We start from the raw sequence: 25,380 nt of genomic DNA, 5'->3' as shown, positions 1-25,380 counted from the left end.
ATGTGTTGAAAGCTTTCCCGTTGACTTTCATCACGTCTCCTTTTAAAAGGCTTATTTTTAAATAAGTAGTATGTTCTAAGCCAAGGTAGAGATAAAAAAAAAGTGACACTGCAATGTCACACATCTTTTCTGTACCCTCTCAATTACCTTGGTTAATATCAATGATTACAAATCCTCCATGTGACAGATAGGCAGCAGGCGGTCTTGCAAAACATAATTAGAGTATAATGGGACTTTTTGTCTCCAAAGGACATTTGAAAATTAAACTTGAAAATGGAAGTCCTACAAAAAGCGAGCCGGCTGGCAATGGATTTTTTATAAAATCTAAAACATCATACTCAAAATTTTGCATTCTTTGTTTGGCATCACGTGTATTTCATTTAGCTAAATTATCCTGTTTTTGGGAGACAAAGCCCAACTCCTCTCAAATTATTGGCCATTACTAAGCCATGTGGTGCTGTTCTGAACACTACGAAATGAGCTGTCTTTTATTGTCTTAATGAAGCAAGTCATCAGTCTTCCTCGGTGCTACATGTGAAAGTAATGATGAAAACGTGAATGTAAAGAAATCCTGCCAAATATAGTATGGTAAAATTCCAGGAAAAAAATACAGTTAACCTTAAAAATGACATCGTGAAATAAACAACAAACAAAAATAAAAAAATATGTATTTTCATATACACATGTGTGTGTGTATATATATATATATATATATATATATATATATATATATATATATATATATATATATATATATATATATATATATATATATATATATATATATATATATATATATATATATATATATATATATATATATATATATATATATATATATATATATATATATATATATATATATATATATATATATATATATATATATATATATATATATATATATATATATATATATATATATATACGTTAATGTGTATACATATACATACATACACATATACTAAGCTGTTTGCTGTCAGAAAAAAATTTAAAAAAAGAACTATACGTCGCAGGCCCACCAAAACTATGACAAAATGTGATTTATAGTCTGGAAAATACAGTATGTGTCTGGAATTTCTTAGACCTCCGATGTTGGAGAAGATAATGTTGAAATGCAAAACATGACCATTGTTTTACATCAGATGTTTGGCAAAACACATGACTCACCTGTCCCATGAAGTCAGTAAAGAAAAGCATGTTACAGAGGAACGCCGTCCATCCCAGCAAGTGACTGATGCACAGTGAGCGGTAGTGCCTGGGCATGCTGATCACAGCTTTCAGCAAGGACTTCAATGTCATCCTCTCACGAGCCTACGCAGACACATTGTACTGGAGGATAACTCACATTTTTGGGAGAGCACATTTTTTCTGTCATCAGAAAGCAAGAATAAACGCTTTAAAGTAACAAGAGTCAAATGGAGAACAAAAGGCTAAATAGGCATTTGTTGACTTAATGTTTTTTTAAATAACTATAATCTAAAAAAACAACATAACAGGGAAGGTGGAGAGGGAAAAAAATGGACATAGGTATATAAGTCGCAGTCAAACTATGAAAAAAAATGCGATTGATAGTCTGAAAAATGCAGTACTTAATTCATTTTTTCATTCATTCATTTTCTGTAGCACTTATCCTCACAGGGGACGCCACTCTCTTTTCATATAATTATTATTTTACGTCAATCTAAAAATATTTTAGCAATTTAAATTTTAAGTGCTAGTTTTACAATGGCTCTGTAACATTCCCATATTAATGTGCGGCCATATTACTCTGTTTAAGTATACTGTTCTGCCTTAGATAAATAATCACCTCAATCATGCATGGACTTAAAATACAGTATGTAGCTATATAGTTTGCTTTAAAAAAAAGTGGGGGGCTGTTACATGAAAACACTTGTGTACCTTGTTGGGTTGTTTGGCACTAGATGTAACAGCGTTGGCCTCCCCGAGAGCCGAGAAAGACCTTTGCCTGACGTCCGGGAGCGACAGAGTCTCATCAGCCTCTTTTCCCAGTGTTCCGTATCCATTCCGCTGGGATCCCAGCTGCCTCAGTGCCGAGGGTCCGCAAGCTGCAGCCCTCTCCAAGGGCTCTTCGGGAATGCTGAAGAGGTGCACGGTGAGGAAAGTGCTCCAGGTGAGCGCTGAGAAAAAGTAGATCACTTGGTACTCTGAGCCCAGTAGTTGGCCGAGGATGGAGTGGCCCCAATCCATTGCGCCCACTAGGTAACCAAATGCTCCACCTAGACCTGGAAGAGAAATACGGAATTTGGTTTTTCATTTATTCATGATGGCCTCTGTCTTGCAATAGAAATGAATTATGTATACTGTATTCCCACCTAAGCATTCAGCAGTGCCCCATCTGAATCCATCCAACCCTCAACTACAGTCATACCTCTACTTAAGAAGGCTTTTAGGTATGAAATTTTCAGGTTACGAAACTTTTTTAATTAACGTCAACTTGCTTTCACGTTGGCCGGACCATTCTAGTTATAATATTTAGATTTTTTTTTTAATAAATGGATTAAAAGAACTGGATTAAAAGCCTGAATATTCACTTTTTATCGATCTAGGAGAATGATTATTTTAGCTTTTTTTTTTAGATATTTGTAGATATTAAAAAATGATTTTTGAACTAAAAACAGTAAAAATTTATTAAAAAATTACAATTATGATTTATAAGGGGAAAATCAGGAAATTTAATATACATCTTTACTCTTCATTTTATTTTGATCCTAAAACAGAAACTCAGCACTCATGATTTACTTTCCAGGGCCACACAAAATGATGCGGCGTGCCAGATTTGGCCGCCACTTTGACACGTGTATTAGAGTATTTAGATAGAAAGTACTACTTTCCCTACAAAATTTTGAACTTACAAAAAAAATTTCTTGAACCAATTAATTTCGTACAGATACGAACTATACATTTTTCAGCTATAGCTGCGACACACAAAAAATACAAATGATCCTCATAAAGCCTCATAAAAATGCAATATAATTAAGGAATATAGCAATATTTTAGTAAAATAATTGTATTCACAATCTTTTTTGAACACAAAATCCATCCTCCTGTCTTTCCTCAAGAAGATTTTAACTACTCTGTCTTATAGATTATCTGAGCGATTCAGTCATTCCCCAAAATGAAAATTCCTGCTTGTCCCCCCCAAAATGACAGTCTATCAGTCTTACTAACAGAGTGAGAGCGAGATAGCAAGAGAATAATTGCTCTGGAAAGGACTGCATTATTATTGCGAGTAAAAGGCTATAAAGAATGAATCCCTGGCACGAGCTAATCAATCCCTCCTTTGCCGCTTCCATCTCAGCCCCGCATTCCTGGCCAGGAGAGAGTCATGTGCCCGTAAGGCCTCCGAGGTTCACTCAGCCCAGACACATGACTGCAACACATGACTGCTAGATTACCGCCGGCCCCAGTCAGAAGCTAGAATCACCTCATCACCAAACATTTGCAGGCTCGTGCCTTTTATAGTGGTATTTCTCAGAACGGGGGTCCGCTAGCTGTGTATCAGGAGTCAGCCAAATAGTTACATATAAAGTTGCGTCAATCAATAAAGCGCCTCAGATACGGCAAATTTATAAAGTCTAGATACCAACACTAGCATGCAGATGTAATGGAAAAACAATATGAAACTAAAAAGTATTTTATGAATTTACCACTAAAGAATATATTTCTATACACACTCACACACTAACACCCTCACACCGATACACACACACACACATATATGTATACTGTCATCCTTCACCACTTCGCTTCAGTAGTATATGCGTAGTGTATTGCGTTTTTTTATATTAAGTATAAAAAATAAAAATTCAAAATTCAAGCTGAAACTCGCAAACGGAAGACGGGATAAAACTGAGCAGAAATCAGGGCACCGCTTCTTTTGCAGCGTTGAATTGGGTGGCTGAAGAAGAAGAGATATTTATTTAATTCCTATAGGTATCACAAAATACGGACAAAAGGGCTTAAAGACAGTTCTTTTCCCCACATCCATCAGGACTCTAAACTTGCGGTAACACGACACACAATCCCTTCTGTGTAATAACTTCGGGGTGAAGTAACACAAAAAGACGTTGGCTGGTGATCCGTGACGGCAAAATGCCAAATTACGATTCCGAAATTATCACTCATTTGGGTCTTTTGCCGAGAAAACGCACCTTATGGAGAAGCACTACCAACCATACGCAGTTTCTGGGTATGATGACAATTAGGCTTTTGTCGAGTCAATGATGATGACAAAGCCTATGTCCGATTATAATTATTATTAGTTTATAATGTTAATATAGGCGACATGGAAAAGATTTTCAGATTGTGGTGTGCCTTGAGATTTTTTCAATGCAAAAAGTGTGCCACAGCTCAAAAAAAGGTTGGGAAACACTGTTTTAGTGCGTTTTGACAGACATGGGCAAATGACATCACTGCAACACTTTGCTATTATAGTAACCATGGTGAATTCAGGATTATGTTGACAGCTCTAGACTGATATCTTGCAGCGGTCAACGAGGAATCTCATACGCAAACTTGAAAAATGTCGTCATTTTCTACACATGAAAATGTCTTCATTGATTCTTAAACGGCACGTTTTAAAGGTTTTATTTACGATCAATTGAAGATATTTGTTCCATCACACTTGGATATGTTGTATTGTTAAAAAGGTTTCTGGGTTTTTTTGTGCCATAAAAAAAAGTTCAAATGAATTTTGCAACCCACAAAGGTTGTTTAAGCTAGAAAATGCCAAAATTATTTGCTCCCCTTTTTTTAATAAACTCTCAAACATTCAACTAGAGCACTCAACACACTATTTGATATGAATATGATAATGGAACCATTAAATATGTTACCACTATAAAGCAGCGATTGATTAAGAAAGCATTCCTAGTAGTTGTCATCAATCAAAATCAAATCAAAAGCGTTTGTTGTCATCATACACAGCTACATATATCGAAATTGGTTATTAATGTCACAGGGATATTGAGGTGAATATCATCAATATTTTAATGAAGTTCTTAGAGCATTTTTTGATGGATATGAGGAAGCGAAATATTATACTTCCGCATGAACAGGAGCAAAAACATTTATTGACTTATTATTAGTAATGTTATCCTGATTAGATGGCCACAACTATAATGGATATGTCGGAAATTTGAAAAATGTAGCAAAAACTGATAGACCTCAGTCTATCAGATAAAGCTTTAATAGCAAAACCTGATAAGAGAGCAAAATAATACCGTACAGCAAGTCTTACCAGTGAGCAAAGCATGGTAGTGGAGTCCTCGATCCTTGTCCTGGTAGGAGCACACGTCAAAGAGGTACGCTTTGATGGGCCCATCGATGAAATCCGCGGCAAAGTCAAAGAGCACCACACCGAGCATCACCGTGACGATGGCCCATGTCTGCCGCAGCGACCTGTCAGCGATTAGCCCTGCAAAGAATTATTAGGTTTTTTATAGATATAAAACAGTTTTTTTGTAAGGAAAAACATGTCATCCTTTCTTTTTCGTTTCAAATTGAAACAAAAATGTTTTTAATTATATTCAATATTAAAGTGGAAAACGGTTTATATTTTCATATATTTATTTTTTAGTTTTACAAAATGCTTTTTGACTTAAAAACACAAAAAAAGAAAAAAAATGGATAAAAAATTGCAATTATTGATTTAAAAAGGGGAAAATCAGGAAATATAATATACATATATAATCTTCATTTGAATTTGATCCTAAAACAGAAATGTACTTTCTCGGGCCACACAAAATGATGCAGCGAGCCAGATTTGGCCCCCGGGCCGCCACTTTGACACCTGTGCATTAACTTGTCATACATTAGTTTCATTTAGGATTACCTTATCAACAATATAAACTCAATGACAGACATCCTGTCCATTTTAATGCAGGTGAGTGAATGAATAAAAGACTAGTCGCCAATGCGAGAACAAGGAAATCAAGAAAGATCGATATACATCGGTACTACAACAGCACTAAACATCTGTCTCTCTCCAATATTCTAACCTGAGATGACAAGATCTCCATTGAGGAACAGGGTGATGCCCACCAGCATGAGGAGGCCCAGGGTGAGGATGTAGGGCCTTCGCCGCCCCCATGGAGATCGACAGTAGTCGCTGGCTGAGCCGATGACAGGCTGCAGTAGGAAACCCAGGATGGGGCTGATCAGCCACACCAAGCTGTAAAGGCTCCGTGGCAGGCCCACGCTGAGCAGTACGGGCGTGACGAAAGCCGCCTCCACTGCGTAGCAAAACTCCCTGCCGAACATGACCATGCCATGGAGGATCAGGCGCCCCCGCGAGCGCCTGGGGGGCTCCACCGCCCCAAAGACGGCGCCCTCGATGCTGTCCACGTAAAAGTCTTTAGAGCTGGTCAGATCCTTCGAGTCTCGGTCCAAAGAGCTCCCACGCCGGGCGGGCTCCGGTACCCGACAAGGCTGGGGCCTGGCGGACTGGTCTTCGGATAAAAGAGTCATGTTTAGAGGGGAACGATATGTGAATTAAGGTCTTAAGAACTACTCCACGCATTGGTGCTAAATCCCCTCTACTACAGCATACGCGAGTGTAAGACCCCCTCAGCTTTACCGCTCATGTGAGCCCTCGCCGGCCCGTCTGCGAAAAGGAGAGGAGGAGAGTCATTAGTTCTATTTATGAGATTACGAAATGTTTCTTCCCTTTGGTGGGCAAGGCAAAGACCTGGGGCTGCTCATGGGAACTATTCAATTCATACCATTCATTCTAACACTGATCTGATATTGTTATACTTAAATAATCCACATCAGACAAACTATTAAATTCCATTCTGTCTTGAGATGATTTCCAGAAAATTCATTCCCATACAGGGTGTAATTGCTCAATCCCCCCCCAAAAAATCCTCTAACCCTCTCTCAAAGAGCTTCTGGATGACCATTAGATCGTAAATCAATGTGCTATCTTGATGACATATAACAGTGTTTTCTAACCTTTTTTGAGCTGCTGCTCACTTTTTGCATTGAAAAAATCCCAAGGCACGCCAATAGCTGAAAACCTTCTAATTTAAAACTATGTCGCCTATATTAACATTATAAAGTTGTTCTCATCTAAGTTTTATTACCAGGACTTAAACATTTTTGGATTTATTCTTCCCATATTACGCAAAAAGTAAGAGACTTTACATCGCCAAAAGTTGACAGCCCTGAAACCAAACAATTTCCGTTTCACGTACCGTAAAAAGAGGAAAATGACTTAAATCTCATAATATTACGACTTTTTTTCCTCCCAATATTACTTCAACCACCAAACATTACAAGAAGACCCGTTTTGCGCTCACACAGACTAAACATCGACAAAAGTTGAAGCCCGGAAAACCAAATAGCTTCCAGTTTACTTTACATTAAAAAAATCAACGACAAAATGACTTTTATCTCAAAATATTACAAATTGAATCTTGTTATAGTACAATCTATGATTTTATATTTCAATTTTAACTTCGTAATAGTTCAATTTTAATCTCTTCATATTGAGATTTCTCTTGGATTATTCTGATGTATGATTTCTTATAATTTCCCATACCAAATCATCTCTCACGGCCCTCTGGTTGGCAAACACTGACATACAAAAGAATCACTTGGAATCATTGACATAATCATTCAGACCACCGTGTAGAACATCAATACTAGCCACAAAAAAAGAAATGCCGGGGGTGAATAAATTGTGAATGCTACAATAAAACTAATACTGAGATTGGGGAAGATACATAAACTTTTAATTAACACAGTTGCAATTATTTTAATCGCCGATTAACAGAGCGGTGAAAAAAAGTTCAGCCTTTTGAGTCTGTTCTGAATAAACAGTATATCAGTACATCGAATCGATTCGGAGTGCTATTCATTTAAATAGTGGATGAGTACTTTGATAAAAATATTACTACTGTAATATTACATATAATTTAGCTTCATAACCGCTTTTTTAACTAAAGGCAAATAATGTAGGGAGGGGCTACTCCAAATATCCCACATTATAGAAAGAGGAAGGTCAGGACAGATTTAGGTATGAATTATTACTCTATGTATACTACTTTATAATTTAGTATTGGTTACTATGTGTGACAATATACAATGAATCAGTGAACACACTGAGGCGCAAACCTGAAAACAACCAAACACAAAACAACACAGGTAAACATAAAACATAACCAAACTAAATGAACCAAAACTGATTTAGCAAACGCACAATGTGGCAGGAGCAAAGACACTAAAAAAAATAATGTCAGGGGTAGAAAGTACTGAAATAAACAGTACTTCTTTTTGTGATTTCAGTGGTTAGCGCATTGGCCTCACACTTTGAGATAAAGGGTTCAATCCCAGGATTGAACATTCCTGTGTGGAGTTTTGCATGTTCTTCCCGGAATTACGGAGGGTCTTCTGGTTTAACTCTAAATTGCCCTAGCGTATGAGTACAAGTACTACTGTACTTCTCGTCAGGAAACACTCATGCGTCTGATTTTTATTTGTACTTCATAATGGTGATAATTCCACTATTAGACTGTTTTTCTCAGAAAAAGCTTCCAGGCAACGTCCTCTAACGTGATAATTGTCCAGACAGAAAGCCACAGTTCTTTGAAATTTATGAACAAAAAGAGACGTTACATTATGGTCTTGGGATTTTTTTTAGGACGTAGATAAGAGCAAGATGGCACCATTTGTTACTACTGCCGTCATATAATGCTATTTGCAATTTTTTAGAACAGTTCGCTTTGAATTTTTTTGTGATACAACCGAAATGATCACAGGATGTTGTACTTTTCTCGAAAAGGTTGCTCAAAGGACCACTTTTACAACTCACACTTATGCATTGTTACCCTAAGGTAGAGGGACAGCTTGGAGTGTGCTTTTTTTTTTAACTAAAATGTGAAAGCGGTAAAACCTTTTAAAACATTTGTCCATTATGGGGCCTTACAATAATTAATGGGCTATTTGTGTGGCCTCTGTTGATTGGCTCAGGGTAAAAGGTTCCCTGCATCTCAAATCATTATAATACTATATTTCACTGTGCATACTTCATGGTGTAATGATAGTGATTCTTCCTTGATTAATGAAGTATGATTAGTTTAAAACACATCACACAAATGTGGAAGAGAACAATGTAGGAGCAAGATGAAATGCTCCTCCCACATAAACAATAAATACGAGCAATTTGAGATACGAGTAAAATTTTGAGAACATATCTATCTTGAGTTACAAGACAAATTTTGATATACGAGCATACAGCGGCCGCGAGAGGATGCCCATAAGAACATCATGGGCACTGTCCTTCTGGTCGCAACTCCCTTGTGTAATGTCTCTACCAGCACTGCACGGAGCATTGCATTTTTTTCAGTGTTTTTTTCCCGTTAGTCAGCGCGAATGGCGGAGCGATCGCTAATATGAGAGGAGTATATAATAATTCTCATTTGCAGGTGGCCGTACGTTATACTATTGTGAGAACATTTGTGTGCATCATTTTCTGAATATTTTGAAGGAAAGACCAAACCAAACAACCCTCAATAGGTTGCATCTGAGAGTCAGGGTGGAGGCGTGGCAAATAGAGCAAACCTGGAAGAAGAAAGATATAAAAATTTAAAACAAAATTAGAATTAAGTTTAGTGTAAGGTTAGATCAAACTTATTTTGCGTGCGTCTGTATTGTAATCCAAGTTCATTTAAATGTGTTTATATTATGTTATGAGCGCCTCGCCGTGCAAAATGTCCTCCGTCACTCTCTCTCGCTTCCTTCCGCAAAATCTGTCTAATTTAAGTAGTACAATTAAACCACTAGTTATTTGTTACTTTGTTAATAGATGGCGAATTAGAACAAATACAAATGTTTTTCCAATTCAATATCCTGATTTGGGTGTTTTTTCAGAGGATTGGAATGAATTAATTTGTTTTTAGTTCATTTCTATGGGAAACGTTCATTTGAGTTACGAGTAAATCGACATACGAGTTCTGTCCCGGAAAAAATGAAGCTTTGAAGTACCACTGTACGATCAAGATGAAATGCTCCCCCGACTTACATGATAAAATGTTTTCAGTATTGGCTGTTTGTGGAGTACACAATCATTTAGTCGTGGCAAAATCTCAGCAAATTGGTCGTTGAAAGAAGCCAGAAAATTAGAAAAAAAGGCCTCTATTCTGGCCAATTCATACCAAAGTGGTGAGGGTTTTTTTTTGTTTTATTTTAAGGGGAATCATTGGGGGACGGACACAAGCACTATCTACTAAAGATGCTATTATGAATAAGTACAGCCGGATGTAAAAAGCAAGGGATGCTAATGTTATTTGACATCAGCAATTCAATTTTGCTACTCACTTCAAAGGTCACTTTAGTTGAGGTGAATCTGACATTTGATTGGATTCATGCTAACAAATTTGAAATGTGTATTGCCCTGTCTTCTGGGAGAAACATAAAAAAAAGTTATATTTCTTGGAAATATCATTCAGTACCATTTGAGTTCAATGACTGATCCAATTTTTTTTTTTATTTTAATAGCTTGGTTCAGCCAGCGGGCAGCCCGGGGGATGAGTGGTTAATGCCTTAGCCTCACAGTGGGAGTCACCTGGGTTCAAATCCATCTTGGGCCACCTGTGTGGAGTTTGCATGTTCTTCCCAGGCATGCGGGGGTTTTCTCCATTTTACAAAAAATAAGAAATAAAAAAAAATACTATTAAAAGTTGTGTGTTTGAAGTCTAATCTTTTGAATTCAGTGAAGTACCCCAAGGTAAGAGTGGGCCTTACCTCAAAATTGTCACAAGGCCTGAGCATCGAACTTACAACCGTTGTGTTGAGAGCCAAGGACACTACGGCTATTTCACATGTTGTGATGACACATGCACACATAGTAGTGTAAATTCCACTTCTAAGAACAATAAAAATATCCAAGAAAACACTCTACTTCAAGCATCGATATTGCAGTGTTTGTGGGGGGTTTGGCCTTTGGTGTACTTCATCATGCTTGAATTAGTTTAAGCTAGAGATTTCACAGCTTGCCACATGCTTTTGATGCGGTCTAACATTTCCTTTGAAGCTATCTGGGGAAAGATTATAATAAAACTTTTAGGGGTTATATTAAGGCCTTCTTGCTGCTTGGAGTCGCAAATGAAAGCAACGTCAGAAGGAGTGAAAGTAATCTCACACCATTATCCACCCACACCATCCTGCTGCAATTGGTGGCATGCAACAGAAAGTCAAATAAACCATTCGTGCTTAAAAAAAATTAATAAAAATGTTTTGCCATTAATTTCCCATTTTTTCGCTACAATGGGGTTGAATTCCGGTGCAGTTAGACAAAGAGTATTTCAAATAATCAATCTAAACGAATCTGCAAATGTTACAAAATGCACTTTGTTTTTTTGGAGTCATCAAGGTAAATGCTGCCAAAATCCACCTACGACATTACAGAAATATCAAAGACGTGTTGAGTTTACCCTGCTAATTGGTTCATTTTTAACATAAACCAAGAGAAAAGGTAAGACAGCTAATGGTTTGAGTGGTTCGTATGCCTGCAAGCAGGCGTGAGGTGAGAATTCGTTGAGTGAGACCAAAGTGTTATGTATACCGTATTTTCTCTAATATTGACTGCCTCCATGTATAAGCCGTACCCTAAAAATTGCCTTAAAATCGTTGAATTTTACAATTGATCTCATATAAGACGCCACTTGACTCTCTAAGGAGGGGTGGGAAACAGAAATGAGACGTCAAATACTCATGTGCAGCCGAAGGATCTTCTCCACATTTCAGCAGTCCAAGTGGATTCAGCTTCTCTTTTGTTTAGTCTATTTAAGGAGCAAAGCATTTACTTGGTTGCAAGCAGGCATTTTAGACTTAGTAAGCAAAGCACTCTCTTCATTGCAAGCAAATATATGATAATGTAAGACTAATCACCCTACCAGAAATTAAACTAAAACTTTGCCAAGAGCTGCTACCCCGCTGAGGCTGGCTGTTCTGTCCACCTAGAATGCACCGTTTCCCGGTTGTGTATAAAATATTAAAATCTGCCATTTACAAATTATTGATTCAGTTTTTATTCACCATTTCTAGAACATCCCTTCAGGATTGTACTAACTATTTACTATTTAATTACACAGCAAATCGCTCACAACAGTGCAGAAGTGGCAGGAGCAGAAACTGGAGCAGTACTGCCACACCCGGGCCCAGGCCTCCAGGGGACGTGCTCTATTTTGATTGTTCCTCAATGTGAGTTTAGAGTTGAAATGTATTGATCATTGCTTTCAACAGACAAAATTAATTGTTACAGTTTTGCCTTTGTAGGGTTAAACTCTACAACACCAGCAGTGAGCATCTTATTGATTTCTGAAGTTTTGTAGCCATATTCCTTCAAGATTTCCATCGTGTGCTCTCCAATAATTGGATCAGGGTCAATGCAAGCCTCTGCGGGGGTCCGGGAGAGTAGTGGAGCCGGCCGGGGGCTTTCCTCCCCATTGGAGTCCTTCACAAAAGATCCCCTCTCACTGTTGTGCTGGTGGGAACTCACCTGGTCAAATGACAACACGGGAGTCACGCAGGCATCTGTCCCATCAAAAATTTGACTCCAGTCTGCCTGTGTCTTGGAAGCAAAGCGTTCGGAGAAGATCTCCCGGAGTCTGGGCCATTCTGAAAGGCTCATCTGAGGTGGTAATCGGTCCTCGTCCAATTCTAAACCTATGGGGATAAAAAATAATCATGTAAATTATGGTTAAATGGTAGTCTAAGTAGTTAAGGGATATTTAAAATACTTAATTCAGCTATTGAGACAAAGTGATTAACTCTCAACTATGTAAAACATTATATTTGATCTGATCAGTGTTGGTTTAGTGTAATCAGAGTACATTTTTTTTTTTTAAGGTATTGTCAATATTCGAGAGGTTTCGATTGCTGTTGCCGGTGCAAAAAGCCACTATTAAGCCAGAAATAGATGCAACTATAAATCTAGGTAATAGCAATGGTAAATTTGAGGCTTGTAGCAAAAGGGTATATAACGAACAATCAAAAGGGGGGGAAAAAATCACTCTAAAAATGATTGAATTCTCAAGCCTGACATTTTTTCTGTACTGTCGCTGGATTAATTTCTCTGCTTTCACACTGACACATTTTGTTTATAAAAAAAAGCACGTTCAGCGTAACCAGAGCTATATCATATTATACAATTCTACTCTTAACAATAAATTCCATGTATCGTCGGGATTTTTTAAATAGCAAAATTAAATAGCAAAATTAAATAGCAAAGTTGATTTTCCTATCAAGAGAATTCACTTCAGTGTCTAACAGTGGCTCCATTTACTCAGTAGTAACCTTCTTACAAAACAATTTTAAGCGGTACGGATAAACGGAATCCAAAACACCTCTTAGCAGTTGCTTGTAGAACTGTGGCTCGATGGCGCCCACTGCCACATGTTTGTCATCGGCGGTCTTGTACGTGTCATAGAAAGGAGCGCCACTGTCCAACATATTCTCTCCTCGCGGACGATCCCACATGCCGATGCTGCGGGATTTCCACACAAACGAGCCCATGTAGGCGGCTCCTTCAACCTGGATGCAACAATTGGAACAACAAGTGTTATACTGTGTGCCCTGTTTAACACAAAGTACTGAGCAGTCGGGTAAAATGGGGCGTTAGTGTAATGCTTGTATTATTGGCAAAGATATGAAATGAAGAAACAGTGTTATCATTTCAGAATTTGAGTTCTAATGCTAGACTTTGCATCCAAATTGTGTAAACTGTGTAGAACATAATATTCATTTAACAAACATATTATCTAAACTATAAGTCATACGTTTTTTAATGAACCTCATGTGCTAATTTTATGTTTTCATTTTACTCTCTAACCAGTGATAGCTTGTTTTTTTTAGGCTATATTCACTCAATTTCTGAGCCACTTATCCATACAAGGTTTGCGAGTGGTGCTGGAGCCTATACAAGCTAACTATGGGCAGCAGGCAGAGGACACCCTAAACCACTCATGCTCACTCTCACACCTTGGGAAAATATACGTAGTGTTCAACCAGCTTCCCCTGCATGTTTTTGGGATGTGGGAGGAAACGCAGTACCCGGAGAAAACCCACTCAAGAACATACTAACTCCACACAATGAGGACCAACCTGGGATCGAACCCTTGACCCCAGAACAGTGAAGCCGACTCCTGACCACTTCATTACCAATTTTAGACAGCTTTTAAACTTAAAGTTTTCCTTTATCAAGAAGAAATATTCATAATAACTATATGAATTATCTCAGAAAACGAATATCTGTGTATTGGTATGTGAAATGGTCTCTACAACATCAAAAAATTTAGCAAAGAAGAAAATATAATCTTTATATTATCAGTAAAATGCAAAACTAAAAATGAGTTTTAAAAAGTTTTTAAAAGCTACATAAAAACAAATTGTGATGTCTCTGGCTTTTTGCTGGTTACAGTTGAAAAGGTTGAAATGTCAACTATCTTCAATGGAAAAAAAAACGGCCTATACTTCTTATGGAACAACTCAAGTGGAAGAGACATAAGGCAAGTGCTCTCCTATCTGACAATTGACATGGCCGCTGTAAGAACCTTGTGTCCAGTGACCACGGGTAAATTGAAGGCAATGTCATGGCTTTTAAATTACAAAGAGCAATAAGAAAGGGAGCCATTCAGACAGAAGTAATGTTTTTGGTCAACTGGCATACATTGCTGCTTTCTGTTCAGGGAGGCAAACTACCAGGCCATTGAAAAAAACATTACAGATGCTCACGCAATTATGTAACTCACAAAAATAGCAAGAAATACTACAAAATTGACGAACTATTTAATATATATGTATTCAATTTTTGTCCGAGAAAGTAAATCATGAGTGCCGACTTTCTGTTTTAGGATTAAATTAAAATGAAGAGTATAGATGCATTACATTTTCCTGATTTTCCCCCTTTTAAATCAATAATTGTCATTTTTTTAATCATTTTTTCTGTTTTTAGTTCAAAAATCATTTTGGAAATCTAAAAATATATATATTAAAATAGCTAAAATAAACATTGTTTTAGATCTATAAAAAATGAATATTCAGAGCTTTTAATCCTGTTCTTTTAATCCATTTATTAAAAAAATTATCGAAATATTATATCTAAAATGGTCAGGCCTACATAAAATTAAGTTGACGTTAATGAGGCCCGCGAACCAATCGAGTCTGACACCCTTGGTTTACATCATGGGGGTCAAAACTATTCCACAAAGTGTGTACAAGACATTAGAGATAACAAGTAAAGAGAGACTAGAGGTGGGCACCAAGAGGTGATATCATTGGGTAATCACAAGTCACACAGAGAGACAACGCCCAGTTGTGTGTAACCTTGTTTCCTGCCTCGTATATATTTTTGCTCACCATGCTAGCATCGATGATCTGCCCCTTCCCCGATTTTGTCCGCTCCAACAACGCTATCACAATGCCAAGGGCACAGGTGAGCCCGCCGCCCGCAAAGTCCGCCAAGAGATTGAGTGGCGAGTACGGCTTCTCTCCACTGCGACCCAGACGGGATAAAAGCCCTGTGAGTTACCAAAAAATAAACAAACCGACAATGGGAATGTGGAAAATAGATATTGCATGAAGCGAGGTGTCACACACACGCACGTTTTGTTTTTAAATCTCAAATTAAAAAACTTGACCCCCCCCCCCCAAAAAAAATCCCTTGTACCAACATCTCCAATTAAACAATTAAATATTTTACTTATTGACAATGGTAAAAAAATAATGCGTCTCCAAAAGACTTTAACCAGAGTTGTTCTGTAACACACTCATACTTGTTTATTTGTGTTTAATGAACCAAAGTAACAATTGTTTTGTATAAAAACGGAATAGTACATAAATTATATGATATATATGTATATAAATTGTGAAAAGCTGTGGTGTTTACGTCCGTTCATACCTGACATTGCCAAGTAATTAATATCGTGTCCGGCTGCAGTGGAGTACATTCCACTTTGTCCATATCCTGTCAAACGTGCGTACACCAGCCCGGGATTTTCCTTTAGCAACTCCTGAGGACCAAGACCGAGTTTCTCCATCACACCTAAAAAAAACAACAAAAAAACATTTTTTTTCCCAATCACAATCCTTTTTCACTAAATCACCACCGTGAGTTGTCCCTGGCAATGTGTGGGTGAGTGTCAACACAGATGAAAAGCGCTAAGTAAGTAAAGCTGTTTTGCTTTTCTGATATGCTATCTCATGCATTTATTTTTTTTACAGTGCACTGACATGCTCTCGTGTGAGAGGGGAAAATACCCAACAACAAAATTTGCCTCACTCTATCACAGCAAGTGTTACTTTATTTATTAACTTATTTATTACCTATTAATCAATATCTAAAATGTCTTTTTCTGTGACTGTATACTCACCCTATTGCTACTGTGACAGGGAAATTTCCCAAATACGGGATGAATTAAGTTATTTAATCTAATTTAATCATACACTAGGTGGGTCTGGAAGGTATGTTAAAAGTAGAGTTATAGTTATTGCTACTTCTCTGAAAAAGTAACAAAGTTGTGTTACTACTTAATTGTTATACGCTTTCAGGGAAAAAAGGAGGAGTATAACATATTATTTAGCTGGCCACCAATTCAGGGTGTCCCCTGCCTGGTGCCCATGTTTGGCTGGGATAAGCTCCAGCACCCCCAGTAATGTTTATAGTATTTTCACCCTGAAAAGCCTCCACTCTGTGTGAACCACACTCTCAGCATTCTTTTGTTCAAACTGAATTTTGTGTGCGTCTGTTAATGATACAAGTAAGGCTCACACTACGGTCAAACTGTCTCTGATTATTTTACCCTCACATCTTGCCCTATGTTAGTCAATCAATAACTTCTTTCGAGACATGCTGACTTCACGTTGAAGTGAGAAGATGAGCATCCACGGCCAGTTCAAATAAAATGGACATCTATCATTGGCCATAGCAGGCAATGATTTAATTTTGCGTCACTTTTTTTTCCACTTCCATTTTGTACTACTTTAAGGTAAATTTGGGATAATTTCCTATTGCTTTGAGGGACATTGAGGGATGCTTTTCTTCACACAACTCACAAACATCTGGCTTTGCGGCACCCTCGTCAATGAAAGCAATCAATTATGTATGTATAGCATTACAGCCCTGCTCTATAGGGTTGTTTTAGAACCCAACGATGCTACTTAAGCACCACACAGAAGGAGCAGCGAAGACTTTTGTAAATTTCACAGACATTTATGTACTTGCCAATGTAAGTGCTCTTGAACATTGCCTCCAGGCAGAGGGATTAGGAGCAATGAAGTTTGGGGATGATGTGTAATTGAATAAAAGTCAAATGTGTTGCTAACAATGTGTCTTACGTCCATTTGTAAGTACAGATAAAGATGTTTCATTTTGGATTGGTAAGTAATATAGGGAATGCCTGTAGAATAACTAATATAGGGGGGCCTTATAGGTTGAGAAATGTAAGGCATTAAGTCAGAAGTTCCAGCAAATAAAATGTTTCATTATGTAAGTATGTAATGGCTTTAGTTCCAACACTGGGTAATAGCATAACACTGAATGCAAATATTCTTAGTATTGATTTTTATGGCCCCACCTTTGCGGTAGGGCTCCAGGACAACATCCGACTGTATGCAGAGGTTCCGAAGCAGGGCGACACCCTCTGAAGTCTTCAGGTTGATGGCCACCGAGCGTTTTCCACGGGCCTGCGTGTCCATAGAGAATCCGGCCTTGGTGCGGTCGACACGGATCACCTTTGCGCCAAAGTCAGCCAGGATCATGCCACAAAATGGCGCCGGAGCCAAACCCGCCAGTTCGACGACACGTACACCATTCAATGCCATGTTGAAAACACTAAAGAATAATAAAAAAAAAGCCCATTATTGTATTCAAGTAGTAACGTCGATTCCCAGGGTACTGTAAAACCAAGAGTTCAATTCATTGACAAGTTTCAGTAAAATTCCAAGACATTGTTATATTGCTCGCCATTTGATTGAATGCACCACAATGGCTAATACGTTCTGTACGAGAACCTTAATAATATTCTCATATTCCACAGTTGCAGGATAAAGCAGTTCAGAAAAGGAATGAATGCTTAGGGTTGGAATGAAACCGTGCACCCACTGCACCCCAAAACTGGACCAAGTAAATTGCCTTTCAACCTTCGATGGAGAAAATAGATTTGACATGCAAGAAACTTTAAGTTAAGAATTTGGTTTGAATTTAAATGACCACCATGTGCCCTTTAAGAAAAAGTTTCCGGAGTCCTTTGAACGCACCACAATTAAAAACAAAGGTTCTGTAGCTTGTTTCCCCCTGAACCACCTAGTAAATCAATACACTATTACCACCACGTTAATATTTGGACACAAATGGAAGAAAGTTGAACAAAGTCCAAAGTCACACGTTAAGATTATTAGATAAGGGCAACTTTTCCACACATTCAACGAAGTCAACCAACAACTTTATTCTATCCACCATTCACGGCTTTTTATGCATACAAAACCAAACAATCAAAAAAAGGAAACAAAAGTGAAATATTTAGGTGTTCTAACCTGCACTTGTTTTCAGGTGATCTCAGTGGTCGAAAACAGGACAATCGGTATGTGTTGGTCAAGAAGCGCACGCAACTAGCAGTTATCACGTGACCTCCACAGTCACGTGATAATGTCAAGTTTGTTTGTTTATTTCAATGGGTGAATTTCTGCTCAAGCATGTGCTAGCAGTTGTAATTTAGCGAATAAGCAGTGTACTTTTAATAATGGGGATTAACTGTAGAAATTTAAACGTACCAAACTTACATAGTAACAAGCCTAGTAAAAAGTTGTTCATCAAATTACAAGAACACAATACCAGGTAGGCTGTTAACTGTGACAATTTAAAATGTCAACTTTACAATTTTTCCTACCAAAAAATGTATTTCACCTTTTTGCATGCCTTAAGTAAACTATTTTCTTGACTTGCTTCAAATAATAGAAGGGTTTGTAAGCATCAAGTTTGAGACCCCACCTTTAAGGACACAAGAGGACGCTATTTGTCCAATCAACGCTACACAATTGCCAACAATTTTCTGGGCTATGATTGATGTCGCATTTCAGGAAGAACTTTTTTGATATTTTGAGTATAGAGCACTAACAAATAATAGCAATGCAAAAAATAGTACTATCATAAACCAAAGAAAACGGTAGTCATTGTATTTTTTCATGTAAAATGTCATTAATCTGGGAATGAGGTTGCATAAATAGGCTTTTTGCAAAATGCAATGTATCACAAGGGTCGCGGGGGTGCTGGAGCCAACTCCAGTTTACTAGTGTACCAGGAGGGGGATACCCTGAATTGGTGGCCAGCAAAAGAGACAACAATATGCACTAGCACTCATACTCAGGAACAATATAGAGTGCTCAACCACCCTACCCTCCATGTTTTTGGGCTATGGGAGGAAACCAGAGTACCCAGAGTACACATAAAATCTCCACAGGAAGGTCTGGACCTGGGATTGAACCCCCAATATCAGAATTCTGGGACTGATGCTTCAACCACTCACATACCAAGCCTGAATTTAACATTTCTTCTTAAAAATTCAAGGTAAGTTTTGAAAAGGGTCAATGACAAAAATGCCATCGATAAATAGAAAACAGTTACATTGTAGCTTCTAAGGAAGGGAAGGGAATGTCTCCCCCGGGAGGGATCCAAACAATGTCATGGAGCTCTGCCGCAAGAACTTTCCTGCAGTATCGCAGTCAGGAAGTCAAGTTTCCATGTAAACACAAGGTCCTGAGAAGCCAACAGACAAGACAACATGCTGTGAAAGTACATACATCGACAATGAGAACATATCCTTACTAAAAGTCGCATACGTTCGTATAGAGTCATGAAAAAGAGCAGGAATAGGGATTTAAATGTTTCAACGAGAGGTGAATGTTCTGTTAAATGTCTCCACTCAGGTTTAAATGTTATGTTTTCGTGCTATAAAAAAATTAAGCCATAGAAATTATGTATTTTCCAACATTATGTTTGTTCCCACCTGCCAATTTGAACTGAGTTGACTTGAGTTATCGCAACATTATAATTATTCAAAGAAAGAAGATCAATTATAACTGATTCCCTTTTTACAAATCGGTTGTGCAGCATCAATATAAGATTATAAATAAAATGTTTTAAGAAGGAATTTTATTTGAAAAAAAATTATACAGTAAATAAAGTTAGTCACCCAATATGATGAATTGGGCTAATTTATTTGATTTTTCTTGGACATTTTCTTTTTTTTCTGCAACGTTTGTTTCAATAATGTCAATAAAAACATCCAACTAGGTAGGATGTCTATATATTATTTCTCGATTATTTTCTTATTTTTTCATAATTCAGAAGCTGCCATCGAAAGTGATTATGTTTCATCAACGATGTGAGACGTCCTATCCAATTTCACTGGACATTAACAGTGAAAGAAAGGTTTTGATGTAGATTGGTCTCATTCTTGGATGTAAAAACAACAAAAACTGACATTTCACAATGGGTGTGTACACTTTTTATGTATGTTCACTAGTGTTTGATGTCAGCTTTTGTCTGGAGCTATTTTTGCGTCCCTTATCCAAGCTGACCTGACGACATTTCCAGATGCAAACTTTGACACACTGGAGTTATTGTTCGCAGACAAAGACCAACAATTGGTAATATATGAAGTGGCTGCACTTGATTTGAAACACAGACAGTTTATGAACAATGGGGATGAGACCACCTGTTTGGGGTGTGGTCATGTGGACAAAAAGTCCTGGCGGGGGAAATTATTGGAGTATGAATGAATACATGATGCTGAATTATAGGCCGGGCTCGTTGCCCAGTTTTTATTAGCACACTGAGAAAAAAAAATGATTTCATATGTCTTGCACAACAAGCTTAAGTTTAGCCTATGTTGCGCCTCTCAACTTTATACTAGATAAAGTTGCTGACTTGAACAGTTCCACTACATCACATTTGTCATATTGGCAGCCCGGAGGCCAAATCTGGTCCTCCCACATCATTTTGTGTGGCCCGGGAAAGTAAATGATGAGTGCCGACTTTTTGTTTTAGGATCAAATTAAAATGAAGAGTATAGATGTATATTAAATTTCCTGATTTCACACCTTTTAAATCAATAATTGTATTTTTTTAATCATTTTTTTATGTTTTTAGTTCAAAAATCATTTTGTAAAATTTAAAAGTATATTCAAAAAGCTCAAATAAATTGTTTTAGATCTATAAAAAACTAAATAATCAGGGGTTTTAATCCAGTTCTTTTAATCCATTTATAAAAATAAAAATCTAGATATTAAATCTAAAATGGTCCGACCCACGTGAAATCAAGTTGACGGTAAAGCGCCCCGCGAACCAACCCGAGTCTGACACCCCTGCTCTACATTAACTCAGTACTCAAAACCTGACATGTTGAATTTTCTTTTGTTGAAATTATTGACACCCCTCTTGACTTATAGTTATTAAAGGTTTTGTTAGAACATTCCTTCCACATCCTTGATTGCTTACCTGCGTTTGGGGCCTTCTACGTTCCACACTCGTCATCGCACTTAACGAGACAAAAATCACCAGTCGACCCGGCGGATGATTGGTTAGCGTTTCGGCCTGACAGTTATGGGGTCCTGGGTTCGATCCCAGGTCGGTCCTCACTGTATGGAGTTTGCATTATCTCCCCGGACATCTGTGGGTTTTCTCTGGGTACTCTGGGTACTTCCTCCTGCATTCCCAAAACATACATAGTCGGCGGATTGAACACTCTAAATTGCCCCCAGCTGTGATTGTGAGCCTGACTGGTTGTCTGTATCCTCGTGCCCTGCGATTGGCTGGCCACCAATTCAGGGTGTCCCCCGCCTCGTCCCCGTAGTTAGCTGGGTTAGACTCCAGCACCCCCCGTGACCCTTTGCACCAATTGCGGAATGTCCTGGTGTTTTCCACACTGAGCCTTCCAATGTTACATCCGCAAACTGTGTGGGGGAAAAAAAAACAATTAGAAGCGAGAATGAGGCCAAGCACATGATACATCCTGTACTCTGATGGCTGATCGTAAGCAAAAGGAAAAGTGGTTGTAAATAGCTACAAAACTGGCAATCTCACCAAACCTCCGTTAAAAGTGGCAAAGGTCGTTAGAGGTATTTGAAAATTATCCTGAGCCGTTTTACGGTGGTAGTGTTAGGCATGATTTATTGTTTTTCTTTACACTCACATAACAATAACTGGGTTGAATTTGAGCACCTTCTCAATGGGACTTTTAACTCCAATTCATTAATCACTCAAACATTTAGCACAGAAATAAGATATCAAAACGTAATATAGTACAATCAATACCTTTTAATTAGAGCTTGCGATACAAATGGGAAATGTATATCAGTGCTTTCTCAATGATAACAGTAGGTAATGCAATTCCAATAGTACATGAAGTTTTAGGCCTTTAGATGACTTTAAGTCATTTGGTTTTGGCCATTTCAAAGCGACACAATCCAGAAAAAAATGTTATACACTGTCTAAAAAAATGGCAATTTAACTGCATTCAGATTTGGCCTGGATTGCATTATTTTGTCTTTTGAGAATGTATATTTCTTTTCAAGAAAAATATTGACTGCAATTTTTTTTTTAAATATTGAGCCATTGATCGTCTCTCTTAACAAAACACTCCAATATTTCTAATACATAACTTGTTGTAGTTTGTATCATAATTTTGCAATAACTTTCTATCAAGAAAAAGGTAACATGTCGCTCAAAATTCATGCAATCAAATATATGTTTGACTGTAGGATTATTTAGATGCTATTAACCAAGATTATTATTTACATGATTATGGGAACATTTTGAAAGCTTGTTTATTTTGTGTGTCTTTTAAATACATACTGCAAATATAACAACTTCACATAAATTGATCACATTTGCATGTGTGTACCTCAAACATGCAAACAGTCGCTTGTCATTTGACACCCTTGCAAGGCATTTTCACCGTTGGGTTGAGTTCCCCCCCAAAAAAACATGAAGTGCTTTCCAAGGAAGATATAAACGTGGTGAAAAGGATGTTTTGACTGGCAGCTACTATTGTGTCCTCTTAGATGTAAAACATTCATGAGTTTCCCACGTTATGGATGACATTTACAAAGAAGAAAGAATTAGGGCCAAGCTAAAAAGAAACAGCAACACGACGGGGAAGTGATGTGAGTTAGGAGTTGTTTCTGTTTTAACTAGTATCTCAAATGTTTCTAAAACATATGATTAGATTAAGGTTTGCAGTATAGCTCTTTTGAAATAATCGAGATTGGATACGCAGTATGACGGATATATGCCAATAAGCAATGAAGGAAAGGAAGGAGGACAGCTTCTATTTGATAGTTCTCTCAGTGGCAATTAACTTTTGGCAGTTCAATGTCCTCACATCTGTTCAAGAATCTCACAAACCCTGACTTTCTCACTATAGCGCAGCTAAACATATAATAAATATTCATTCATCTTCCGTACTGTCCATCTTATGGTTGCCGGAGCCTATCTCAGCTGACTTTGGGCAAAAGGCAGACTACACCCAGACAAGTTGCCAGTCGGACGTAGCGCATACATAACTACCGTAGTTTCTCACATATAAGCCGCACTTGTAACAAAAAAAAAGATGACGGAATCTAGCGTATGGCTTATATGTGCATAAGACTTACAGCGTTGCTATACTCTTTTTTACCAGTAGATGTCAGAAAATTAACATTTTCTATATGATGGTTATTTTCTGTTTTGCAGTTAGAAAACAACCATTACTGGATGAATTACTAACCTTATCATGATGACCCTAATAATGTGCTTTTGATTCACCCAGTATCTCAAAAATATCACGTGCGAGGATTTTTCTTAACATTTTCCTTTCAAAGTAATACATTCGTACTATTAAAACCATGAATACTACTATTATACTACTACTATTATACTACTATTAATACTACTATTAAAACCATGAATAGGGAGGTGAAAATTGTGAATCTGGGGTGGCTTATACGTGAGAAATTGTAGAATTAAATGATTTTAAGGCAATTTTAAGGGTGTGGCTTATACGTGGTGGCGGTTTATATGCGAGAAAATATGGTAGCTATTCTGTGTGTGCATTATCTACACAATGTTCGTCCTTTAATGTAGACTCACCTCACATGTACAACAATGAACCAACATGACACAATAGCAATACTTCCTATAAGCAATACTTCCTATAGACTATTTTTAAAACTGAGACAACAACTCATGTTAGGCTTTCGTATTTGCTTTTGTACTAGTTAGTATTCAATATTTGCATTGTGCAAAATACAAACAAACACCAAAGTCTGATGAATATTATTATTTATTCAAATTATGTGACCCGTACAGGCAAATGTGATAGACAGTGTTGTTGAAGGTAAAATTGTAACTTTCAAGATCAAAGTTAATGGCACTAATGTCACTAAAGAGTGAAGAGAAAAAAAGAGAAGTAGACCCTAGAGCTAAGAAGTGTGTGTCAACAGCGGCCTACTATCAGTCAGAAATAGAACAAACATTAAATTAACTGACAGAACCTCAGTTCACTCAGAGATCACATCTTTTACTTATGTTTCTTTCTGATTCCAAAACATGTGGGCTAGTGTTAAAACAGAAAACAAAATACTATTTGTGAACTTCTACATCAGGTGGCTTGGATTTGCAACTGAAGAATTTATTTAGAAGAATTTAAAAGGTCAGAAGTCACATTTCTACTTGATTCCTGACTTTGAGAATTTTGAGAACAAAGTCAGAATTAGTCAGTGTTCTAAACAATCTATTTTTTCTGACTTATTCTCATCTTCATACTAATTTGCTGACTGAACTATTGTAAATGTTTTTCCAAAGACATTTTACCACTGACCACAGTAATCAGTTCATCTAACATCAACTACAAACACAATTTATTGTTTTCAAAGGTACACTTTTTTTAACATTTGAATTAAAAATGTTGTATATTATTCAAATAAAGAAATAATGTTAGAAATGAGTGATATTGAATATCTGATCTTGAACGGTTAGCACGGTGGCCTCACAGGGGTCACTGGGGTCCTGGGTTCAAATCCCCCACACTCCTTGTGTGGATAAGCAGTTCAGAAAATGAATGAATAATAACAGTACATGACCTTTCCCCGATTTTCTAATATTCTTACCTTATACACAGATATAATACACGCATGCAGTTTCTCTGTGAATTTAACTAAACAAGGAAGGTAAACACAAATCCCAAATTCCAATACATTTGACTTAGGGGGTCTCACCTAGTGCTGGCTGCCTCTAGGGGGCTTTCTTTGCTGGTGTAAATGGGCCATGACTAGGGTAGTTGAGTCTAAAACAAATGAAAGACGACACGCAGAGTGATA

General features: G+C 37.4%; 2 protein-coding genes across 2 annotated transcripts in view; both read right to left on the bottom strand.

Moving 5' to 3' along the window:
* Positions 1-6,642, bottom strand: part of slc45a2 (solute carrier family 45 member 2) — an 11,971-nt gene extending 5,329 nt beyond the window's left edge. Inside the window, exons 1-4 of the mRNA XM_077737270.1 lie at positions 6,024-6,642; positions 5,264-5,440; positions 1,903-2,246; positions 1,171-1,314 (exon numbers count right to left, since the gene is read on the bottom strand). Of these exons, the coding sequence (XP_077593396.1) occupies positions 1,171-1,314; positions 1,903-2,246; positions 5,264-5,440; positions 6,024-6,492 (1,134 nt within the window). The 5' untranslated portion in view covers positions 6,493-6,642. The remainder of the gene's footprint in view (positions 1-1,170; positions 1,315-1,902; positions 2,247-5,263; positions 5,441-6,023) is intronic.
* A 5,390-nt stretch (positions 6,643-12,032) lies between these two features.
* amacr (alpha-methylacyl-CoA racemase) lies at positions 12,033-18,725 on the bottom strand. The gene is made up of 6 exons (XM_077737296.1): positions 18,559-18,725; positions 17,601-17,857; positions 15,926-16,069; positions 15,385-15,545; positions 13,374-13,560; positions 12,033-12,693 (listed from the first exon to the last, which is right to left on the bottom strand). Exons 2-6 carry the CDS (start codon positions 17,845-17,847, stop codon positions 12,284-12,286), a joined length of 1,149 nt encoding a protein of 382 aa, XP_077593422.1. The 5' UTR covers positions 17,848-17,857; positions 18,559-18,725; the 3' UTR covers positions 12,033-12,283.
* Between the last annotated feature and the right edge of the window lie 6,655 nt (positions 18,726-25,380).

This window comes from Stigmatopora nigra, chromosome 17, assembly GCF_051989575.1.
Source record: "Stigmatopora nigra isolate UIUO_SnigA chromosome 17, RoL_Snig_1.1, whole genome shotgun sequence".
Lineage (NCBI taxonomy): Eukaryota > Metazoa > Chordata > Actinopteri > Syngnathiformes > Syngnathidae > Stigmatopora > Stigmatopora nigra.
The sequence above is the reverse complement of the archived record's forward strand: the minus strand, read 5'-3'. Positions and strand labels throughout refer to the sequence as shown.